Source organism: Ailuropoda melanoleuca, chromosome 20, assembly GCF_002007445.2.
Source record: "Ailuropoda melanoleuca isolate Jingjing chromosome 20, ASM200744v2, whole genome shotgun sequence".
NCBI classification, from domain to species: domain Eukaryota; kingdom Metazoa; phylum Chordata; class Mammalia; order Carnivora; family Ursidae; genus Ailuropoda; species Ailuropoda melanoleuca.
Genome location: NC_048237.1, coordinates 29,726,246 through 29,736,838, shown reverse-complemented (window position 1 = coordinate 29,736,838; position 10,593 = coordinate 29,726,246). Strand labels below are relative to the sequence as shown.

The window sequence follows — 10,593 nt, the reverse complement described above, 5'->3', positions numbered from 1 at the left end:
CTGTGCCACCCAGGCGCCCCAAAATCTCTGTTTTTAATCCTATGGTAGGAGTTTAAGATGGTAGAGTATTAAAAGAACCTATTACAGTGTCATTTTACTAATGAAGTCTCATGACAGGTGACTAAATTAAATGAATGGATTTCAGATCTATTAAGCAGTGAAGAATGTGGGAACATTTTGAAGCCGCCGTGGGTATTTCTTATTGAGTACCTAGTCCTGGAAACATTAATATCATTAGTGCTGCAGATAATGGCTATGTCAGTATGGCATTCTGTCAGAGCTTTGTAATTCCATCCCATATCACCAGGTGTCTCTCTACAGGCTACTGTTAAGATCATGGAACAAAGAAACTAAAACTATTATACTTTGATACCCTTCCCTCTCACCTCTTATTCATTGATCTCTCATTCCATCAGTTAGCCTTGTTTTCTCTCTTCCCCTCTCTTTTCCATCAGTTTTTAGACGTGTCAAGGTTCTTATCTTTGTTTCCATTAAAGAAAAAAACGTGATGTTCCCAGCTCCCAAACACAGACAAGCTTCCGGAAAAAGTTATCTGTACTCTGTTGCTACTATTTTGGTTCTCACTTATCTCTCCAACTCACTGCAATTCAGCTTCACCCCTCTCTGTGCATTAGAATGGTTATCACCAAGGGTACTGATTCTCTAGTTGCTTAATTATTAGATATTTACTGATAAAATCCAGTCCCTCTGCAGGAGATTTAATATTGTTGATTCTTTCCTTGAAATTATATTCTGATTTTCCTCCTGCCTCTGTGCCCATCCTTGAGTCATGTTTGCAATTTGTTTTTCCATTTATCCCTTCTATGTTTGTGATATTCACATTCCTACCTCAACTCTATTTTTTCCTTCCACATTCTCCCTGTACAGTGTTACCCATCCTGTGATGAATCCCAAATCTATATTTCAAACCATGCTTACTGCTAAGCTTTAGCTCTATATATCCTGACTCCATGTATTTTAAAATCCGTATGCCCCAAACTGAAGTCATGGGAACACACGTCACTGTTTCGGCATCTCAGAGAACGGTATCGGCATCTCAGTAGGTGTCCAAGGTGGAAACCTGGCTATCTTCTTTACTCCTTTCTCTGTTTCCATCTCCACCCCACACACATCCAGTAGACTGCTAGTCCTCTCAATTCACCCCCTTAAATATCTCTTGAAGCCATTCATGTTTTTCCATTTTTCCTCCTTAATCTAACTACTGTCATCTTTCCCAGTATCAGTGCAGTAGTCTCCTTCCTAACTGGCTCTTAACCCTCCAGTCCCTTCTCTGGGCTGTAGACAGAATGACCTTTCTGAATCACAAAGCCAATGATGTTAATCTCCTAATTAAAAATCATCAATAAGCTCTATGCCTTTGTTCTCTATATAAATGTAGCTTCTTAAAATGGTTACATGCAAGGGATGTTATAATCTAACTGTTGGTTAACTCCTCCCAGCTCCTNAGAGCCTGATGTGGGGCTCGATCCCATAACGCCAGGATCACGCCCTGAGCCGAAGGCAGACGCTTAACCGCTGTGCCACCCAGGCGCCCCAGAATGACCTTTCTGAATCACAAAGCCAATGATGTTAATCTCCTAATTAAAAATCATCGATAAGCTCTATGCCTTTGTTCTCTATATAAATGTAGCTTCTTAAAATGGTTACATGCAAGGGATGTTATAATCTAACTGTTGGTTAACTCCTCCCAGCTCCTCTGCGCTTTCTTTCACTTCCAGCTTTGCAAACATACTGTTCTCTGCGCCCAGTCCTTTCCTCACTCCATCTCGTAGCCTGGCTAACTGTGATTCCAGCTCCAGGACTACTTCCTGTCAGCCTTTCTCCATGACTCTGAGGACCAATTTAGGCGATAGCCTTGTGTTGTCTTATAGCTGTCTGATTTTGTCTGTATCATGACATTTATTATTCTTAGTGTCTATATCTAGCCCTTCCTTAAGCTGTGAACTCCTCGAGGGCAGGCGCTTTGTCCCTTACCTTTGGCCCCCAGTGTTTTTAGCACATACGAGGAACCTGATTAGTATATGATGAATGTGTTATATATTTTGTGTATGTTTAATTATTTTTCTTATAAGATGATAAAGAGAAGGTTTAATACATTTCATAATTTCTCTTTGCAGAAGAAAGTTGTCTCAGGGGTAGCAAGTAAACCCAAACAGGATGATGGTGGAAGAATTGCAGCTAGAAATCGCCTGGCTGCCATAAAAAATGCCATGAGGGAGAGGATGAAGCAGGAAGAAACTGCCGAGGCAGCGGCGTCTGTAATGCCAAAGGAAGTTGATAAAATAGTGTTTGATGCTGGATTCTTCAGAATCGAAAGTCCTGTTAAATCCTTCTCAGGTTAGTTTTTCTTCTAAGACTCCTCGAGAGAAATATTTGGGTTGGAAGGAAGCTTGTCTAAGAGGTCAAAAATAGTTTTCGTAGGAAGGCCTACGAACTCTGTGAGTCTGGGAAATAGACGGCATGCTCACTCACACATGCAAGGCAGGTTTGGATGTGTATGATTAGATTACTTTAAGTGTGCTGTATCCTCTAAAATGGTTTTTATATTTTCTAAGTGGTTTCACATCTGTTATTACCCCTTAATCGCACAATCCTGTGAGGTAGGTCACAGGACCCCAAGAGGTAAGGGACATGATGGAAGCATGAGAAGTTAGGTGATTTTCTTCTGGTTAGTGAGTTGGATTAGAATTTAAGATGCAAAGCTTCTCAGGCATCAAGCCCTCACCTTTCTTTAGTTGTGCTTTAAAATGAAGCTTACGGAAAGTGGTGTTTGGTTTGATTTTCATTTGTATTTAAAACTTCTCAGATTTTACGAGACACAGTAAATGTCCTGATTTCCTAATTTAAAACTATTCCAGTGAAACCAGCTTTTAATACTTCAGGAAACCATTCTTCTTATGATTTTCTAACTGATTTCTAACTCTGGTCTTCTTATGATTTTTCTTTCTTATGATTTTTCAATAGCTATTTTTCATAAGCTATCTTTATTAGGTTGAATTTATATATCTAGATGGAAATTATTTATAAGCCATGTGATGAGAGGTCATAGCTAAAGTAATCTCTTCCGTAAATCTCGGATGATTCTATCAGTGCTTTAAGTGCTAGATGTTTGTTTTCAAGGAGAAAGGGGCCAAGTCCTGTTCTGGTACCAATCGGCTGAAGGGATATTTTTTCCCTATTACTTAACTGTGTCCACGGGGAAATCTTCTGAACATAAACTTGAGCTGCTATCTAATATTTACATTAAAATGTAAATTTGGGGCGCCTGGGTGGCACAGTCGTTAAGCGTCTGCCTTCAGCTCAGGGCGTGATCCCAGCGTTCTGGGATCGGGCCCTACATCAGGCTCCTCCGCTAGGAGTCTGCTTCTTCCTCTCCCAGTCCCCCTGCTTGTGTTCCCTCTCTCGCTGGCTGTCTCTGTCTGTCAAATAAATAAAATCTTTAAAAATAAATAAATAAAAAATAAAATGTAAATTTATCACCTCAAGTATGTTATAACCTTCTTGTCAGTTTAGCTATTATACCTGGTGTGGTCTGATTTGTATTCTTTATTCTAAGCAGCTGCATTTCCTAGGAATCCAGAAATTGCCTCCTGCTAATAACACAGATCCTAGCCGCTAACTTCCTAAGGAACTCGTCACCGTCTAGTCTCTCTTGTACCCAACTTGGCATTTACAACTGGGGAGATTAAGGTTTATGGCCCAAATCTATTTTGTTAAGACTGAGTTTTAGTCGCAGAGCACATGGTTTGTATGAGGCTTCTTACAGAGCAGAAGTCCCCCAAGAAACCCCTCTCACCCCATTTGTCACTCCCTAGAGGCAACCACTTTTAGTTCTTTTTTTTTTTTTTTTAAGATTTTATTTATTTATTTATCAGGGAGAGAGAGCCCGTGCACAAGCAGGAGGGAGGGGCAGGCAGAGGGAGAAGCAGGCTCCATGCTGAGCAGGGAGCCCAATGCAGGACTCACCCCAGACCCTGGGATCATGAACTGAGTGGAAGGCAGACGCTTAACCGACTGAGCCACCGAGGCATCCCAACCACTTTTAAGGACTCTTGGAGTCCTGAGTTGTTTGACTGTGTAGACTTTTTTCTCGAATTGTGTAGCTTTTGTGTGTGTGTGAATTGTTCCTTGGATTTACTCTCCTTAGTCCTCTCTGGTCTTTCTTTTTAGAAACATCTTTTTTTTTTTTCTTGGTAAATGAACTATTTTTATAATTTTTCCTGTACTTGCTTTTTACTTCCTTATTTCCTCAACTTTCATGTTGGCTCTTATGGTTGTTGTTTTTCGGTTTTTGGTTTCGCTCTCATGGTTTAAATTCCCAAGAGCTCTTTCTCATTCTTGGAATGTTCCATTTTATAACATTCTGTACTTGTTTGGTAACCACTGTCTTACCTTTCTGAGGATGTTAATGATAGCTTTTATGTTTTCTTTCCCTTGTACAGTCAATATTTGTTCCAAGAAATTTTCATTTGTTTGCTTTTGATTTTCATCTCTTGTGTTGGAGGCTTTCCTTGGCTGTCCGGTGATCATTCACTCCCTGCTTGTGGTTAAGAGCAGGTCTCTGCCCGGCAGCACATGGGTAATGGGGGCTTTACTGTGGGGTGATTTAGCCGTGCCATAGAGCTAGGAACCTACACATCACTCTGTTTAATTCTTTTCTCATGGGCTAGTAGGATTCCCCAGAAAGGATTCTTCCAGTCTGCTGCCTAGAGGGTGTAATTCTGGCTGTCAGCCTTTCAGGAGCCAGGTGGGAGGGAAAAAATTGAGCATCTCAACAGTTTGTTTGTAATCCCCTTTTTTCCATATAGTACCAATCTCTTAACCTTACCTGGTATCCCCTAAGCCAGAGACCTTCTCCTTCACCTCTTCCAGGAAATAAGCCTCTCTAGTTTTCTGGTTTGGGAGGGAACATGTGGACAATTGCCTACCTGTGCAAAATGAGGAAAGGGCTCCATTTGTTGTTTAAACTGACTTTGAACTGATCTTCCTGTTTTTAGCTCCCTTTTCATCTCTGCTTCCAGACATACTTGAGGCCACCAATTCTTTTGAGGGATGCTGTGGTATAAATTGGGTTAATTCTCTTTCCTGATTAGTGACTGGTGGCTTAGAATTTATTTTCTTGGGTCTACTAAATAATATCCCACTCACTCATTTACATTACAACTTCCAAAATTTTCTGGTTATTGTTGTCTCTTTTTTTAGTTCCCTTTATCCTTGAAATTGTATTTCAAATTTAAAAAGCTGAGTAGGAGTCCCTGGGTGGCTCAGTCAGTTAAGCATCTGCCTTCGGCTCTGGTCATGATCTCAGGGTCCTGGGATCGAGCCTCACATCAGGCTCCCTGCTCAGGGAGGAGTCTGCTTCTTCCCCCCGCCCCCCGCCCCCGGCTAGTGCACACGTGCTCTCTCTCTCTCAAATAAATAAATAAATAAATAAATAAATAAAATCTTTTAAAAAAATAAAAAGCTGCTGAGTAAAAAAAGGCGGGGGGCATTCTTTGTAACACTCTGCCTTTTAAGATGATCTCTGTCACTGCTTATAGTAGTGGGATGTCAGGAGGAAACAGAATCTCATGTGAGTGTTCAATACTATCTTTAACTGAAAGTCCCAGGCATTTGTCTTTAAAAAACATATTACGGAAGAGGCTAGTTGGTCAGGTAGTAGGAAGAACTTGCACTGTCTTCCTGGATATAATGAAAAGTGAATGAAAGAACTTTTTGATATTGAAATGATTTCTCTCATCTTCTAGGACTTTCTATCTCTTCTGAATGTCTTTCTCAAAGACTTAGGACACCTAAGTCTGTCAGCAAAGCTGTGTCTGAGAGCAGGGCTGAGATGGACCATCTACAACAAACTGTGTCACCACAGAATCCTCATCCTCAAAGTACCAAAAGTGACCATGTTGATAAGGAGAATTTGCTTTCGACTATTCCTAAAAACAGGTATTTCTTTCATGTGTTGTTATTTAAGAGTAACAGATGCTGGGGTGCCTCCGTGGCTCAGTCTGCTAAGTGTCCAGCTCTTGGTTTAGGCTCATGTCATGACTCCATGGCTGGTGGGCTGGAGCCCTGCATCAGGTTCTGCGCTCAGCAGGGAGTCGGCTTAAGGATTCTCTCCCTCTGCCCCTCCCCCCACTCATACATGGGCACATATGCGCATGTGCTCTCTCTCTAAAAGTAAGTCTTTAAAAAGAAATATAACAGATGCTGACGTTAAATACCATTTCAGATTAGCCCAGTAAAATATGCAAGACCTATATTTTTAATTAGATTTCACAATGACCCTGTAACGTGTAAGAAAGGCTTCTATTTTCTAAATGAGGGAAGCAAGGCTTACAATTTCAGATCGATAATTGGTTATATTTAGGTGTACAACGTAAATTCTGCAGAACTAAGAAGAAAAGAAGCAATACAGTGTTGTTTGGTGCTAAACACAATGCAACTTTGGTGCTTGGCAGGTCTGAGCTCAAAACCAGTTCCATGGCATACCAGCTGTGAAACTTTGGAACAACTTTAACTCACTTAGCTTCAGTTTCATCATTTACGGAACAGCAGTCCCAATACCTCCCTACAGGGTCCTTGAGAGGTAGGGCACTTTTGTACCAGCCTCTATCGTAAAAGTGCCTTGAGATCGCTATCTTGCGTAAAGGGAGCGCTAATGTGTACTGAAGAATTATGCGCTAGACATGGTTCTAGGTTATTAACATGTATTATCACATTTCATCGTCAAAACAACCCTGTGACGTACTAGATCCCCATTTTTCTAGTGAGAAGACTTGAAAAGTTAGTAGCTTACCCAAATTCAGCTTATAATTGGCAAAACTGAATGCTGCCTCTATTCTTTCTGCTGCAGAGTATGGCCTCTGTACAAATGCATCAAAATTATCTATATAGTCCTTGTTCATGAAACATAAATGTACCAGAAATCTGATAGGAAAAAGATACTTAAAGGTAAGTAGAAAATAAAATTTTAGTCTGGAGCCAAGAGAGGACTATTCCTTTTATTATTAATCTGGAGATGGGATTGCATTGAATACTCAGTCATTATAGCAAAGAAGGTTGTCAAAAAAAAGAAAACCTTGTGAATTGAAATAGAGGAAACAAATGAAAGTTTCTGCTCTTAAATATTTCATGGAACAAATTTTAAAATTTTGAATTTTTAGTACAAACCAAGTTATGTTTAGCCTTTGTGGGGACTGAATATTTTAGATGTCCTAGAAATCTGTGGATTATAAAATATCAATTTATTGTCCTTTCTTAAGTGCAAGTTGCTTTACTTTATATATATCCTCTAGTTTATTATCTTGTGCTAAGAAGATACATAATTGTATTTAAAAAATATTACAAGTATTCTTTAAAATTTTTTTACTTAATTCCCAAAAATAGTCCTGAAAGAACATCTTACATATAAACAACTTTGTGCAGTGAAGGCGAAGTGGAGTTGAAAACTAGAAAAATAGGAAATTTTTTTTTTAAATGACTTGCAAGAGGTTGAGACACATTTCTAATGAAATAGTAGTTACGAACTTAGAGATTGGAATATATTAAGCTATAACTAACAAGTAAACGTAGCCAACTTCAGCTATACACTAACCAAGTTGTTGCTTTGACCCCCAGGAGGCGGCTTTATTCTAACCTTTCCCTAGTATGTGTGTAGCTCTGGATTTGGCAAGGTTCAAAAGATTGCTGGTGGACTAAGCAGCATGGTAACAGGCTGTGAGCTTTCTGGGGAAGAGTGCACCCAGTCGGCATGGCCATCCTGCTATAGCTGTGGTCCAAGACTAACTTCTTTGGACCAGGTCTGATCTTGGACCAGGTTCCATCTTTGACCCGTGAAGAAGAATATCAAAATACAAGTAAAAGGATAGCAATGTGTTTAATTTTCTGATTATCTACTTTTTCTTTTTTAGGAACAGCATAGAAGATGCTCAGTGTCCTGGATTACAAGATTTAATTGATGTAAATTATGTAAGTCCTACTCCAGTATAGTAGATAGCAATTTATGTCGTTATGTATAGTAACTCCATAAACAACTCCCAGAATTTCCATTGGAAATCTAAACCAGTCATTAAAATGATACTGCTTGTCTTAAAGGCCTTTGTCTTGCTTGAAACCATAGTCCCATTTTGTGTTCTTTAACTCACATCAAAATTATTTTTTAAAATAAAGTTTTATTATAACACAGCCATACTCATGTATTGTATCTGGCCGCTTTTGCAATACAGTGGCAGAGCTGAGTAGTTGTGGCAGAGATTCTGCGGTTCACAAAGCCCAAAGTATTAGCATCTGGCCCTTCACAAAAGAATGTTTGCCAGTCACTGAACTGGAATACCACAGACCCTTGCTGAGAAGCTTTCCTTCATTTACCATTGCTGTAATAGTCCTTGAATTAATTGTTCAAGAAGCAAGATAGGAGGATTCGGAGAGGTTCAAAAGATTGCTGGTGGACTGAGCAGCATGGTAATAGGCTGTGAGCTGTTCTTTAGCCTGCGTTCAGAATGTCATTCTACTGTTTTTATTTTTAATAGCAACAAGACTTTTTCTATTTTTTCCAATTTTGGGTAATTAAGTGTAAAAACATTTTTTACTTCCAGGATGCAAACAAGATGAACTTTGAGATGGATTGTTTACCCAGTGAAAGAATGAATTTGCCTCTACTTGCTAGTGAAGTGGCAGATGATAATAATACTAATAAAAAGGAAGAAATTCCAGATGTAGAAGGCATGGAACTGCATTCTTCGTTTACAGCCCAGGATGTTTTGATGAGCAGCCCTGAAAAAAAGATACCATCACAAAATGACATCTTATGTCAAAATGAAGAGAAAACTAAAATTTCTCAGTCAGGTGAGGTCTTTTAAATATATTTAGATGAGGCTTTATTAAAGGAACTTGGACTAATACATAGATTATTGTGAATACTTTTGGGTACCAGTTTCTAAGAGTAAAGGTTGAAAAATTGGGCATTCACAAAAAATACCTTATGAGAATCAGTACGTGTCGTAGTACCCCACTCTACTCCTCTCACCTTTGGAAGTATACCTAGTAAAAACCACAGCCGCTAATCCGTGTTGGAAATAAGTAGCATTTTACCTTAGGCCTATTTGGATTCTTCATAGTTCGTGAAGACTCAGAGAAATTCCCCGAAGTTTATTTTTTTAGTTTACCTCCTTGTCAACACACACGCCCTATTTTTCTTTCAGAATGCCTTTTCTTATCTACTTTGTTGTGATTGTTCTGCAATAGGAAATGGCTCTTGTACTTTTGTTATAGTATAGTGTGTGAGAGTTTTGCCTGCTATTTTCATCTGCTACTCAGCGATGCTGTTCTGGCGGGGGCCTAGGGCAAAATAAACGTAATCTTGGCCAGACATCTAGTGTACTCCACCTGTGTTCTTCACCTAGCATCTTTTGGGTGCCTTTTTTTTTTTTCCCCTTTCAACCATAGTATATTGCCTGTTTATTATAAAAGGATGTAGCTCAGGGATAACCACGTGAAAGAGGTGCATAGGGCAAGGTATGGGGAAAGGGTACAGAGCTTCCATGCCTTCCAAATGCACCACTCTCTCTACGTCTCCACGTACTTGCCAACCTGGCTGCTCAGTGGTACCTTTAATATTGCAAGCTTGAGATTTGTTTATAAAAGACTCTTTATACTGAATTTAAGGATGAGAATTTTAATAAAAAATTTAAGTACATTTTAAAAAATGCTATATAGCATGTTCACCTGTGTGGCTCCATCGGTCCAGCGTCTGTCTGCCTTTGGCTCAGGTCATGATCTCAGGGTCCTGGGACCGAGTCGGGCATCAGGCTCCCGGCTCAGTGGGGAGGGAGTCTGCTTCTCCTTCTGCACCCAGCCCCGCTCGTGCCACCCCACTCTCTATCACAAAAATAAATAAATAAATAAAAGTCTTTAAAAAAATTATTTTAAAAATGCTATAGCATAAGATGACCTATATTTTTGTCCTAGCATTTCATATATGGAGGTTTTCATCATTTTTGTCCATTTCTAACAACCCTTGACTGCGAGGATATTTGTTAAAAAGGCAAAAGTTGGGGGGCGCCTGGGTGGCTCAGTCGTTAAGTGTCTGCCTTTGGCTCAGGGCGTGATCCCGGCGTTCTGGGATGGATCGAGCCCCACATCAGGCTCCTCTGCTGGGAGCCTACTTCTTCCTCTCCCACTCCCCCTACTTGTGTTCCCTCTCTCACTGCCTGTCTCTCTCTCTCTGTCAAAAAATAAATAAAATCTTTAAAAAAAAAAAAAAGAGCTAAAAGTTGGGTTTTTGTTTTGTTTTGTTTTTTCAGTATTTGATATTAAAAGTCTCACTACTGAATTCCATCTTCTTGATTCGGTAAGTTTTACAATTTAATTTGAAAAATTGCTTTATATTCTAGATTTGTTTTATAAAATGGTATTACTTTTCAGCTTATGTACAAAGTTGGTTTAAAATTTACATGTTATTGTTTCATTTACTATGAAATCCATTTGTTACTCAGTTTTCTCAAAATGGGAAAAAATGCCATGTTTATAAACTTTAAAATATAGCATGTTTTAATACTAAATTCTGAAGATTTATTT

At 39.3% G+C, this 10,593-nt stretch overlaps 1 protein-coding gene across 1 annotated transcript in view; it reads left to right on the top strand.

Moving 5' to 3' along the window:
• DLGAP5 (DLG associated protein 5) overlaps window positions 1-10,593 on the top strand; it is a 35,646-nt gene that overhangs the window by 22,847 nt on the left and 2,206 nt on the right. The window contains exons 13-17 of the mRNA XM_034648687.1: window positions 2,139-2,358; window positions 5,769-5,961; window positions 7,929-7,986; window positions 8,613-8,862; window positions 10,320-10,366. Coding sequence (XP_034504578.1) covers window positions 2,139-2,358; window positions 5,769-5,961; window positions 7,929-7,986; window positions 8,613-8,862; window positions 10,320-10,366 — 768 coding nt within the window. The remainder of the gene's footprint in view (window positions 1-2,138; window positions 2,359-5,768; window positions 5,962-7,928; window positions 7,987-8,612; window positions 8,863-10,319; window positions 10,367-10,593) is intronic.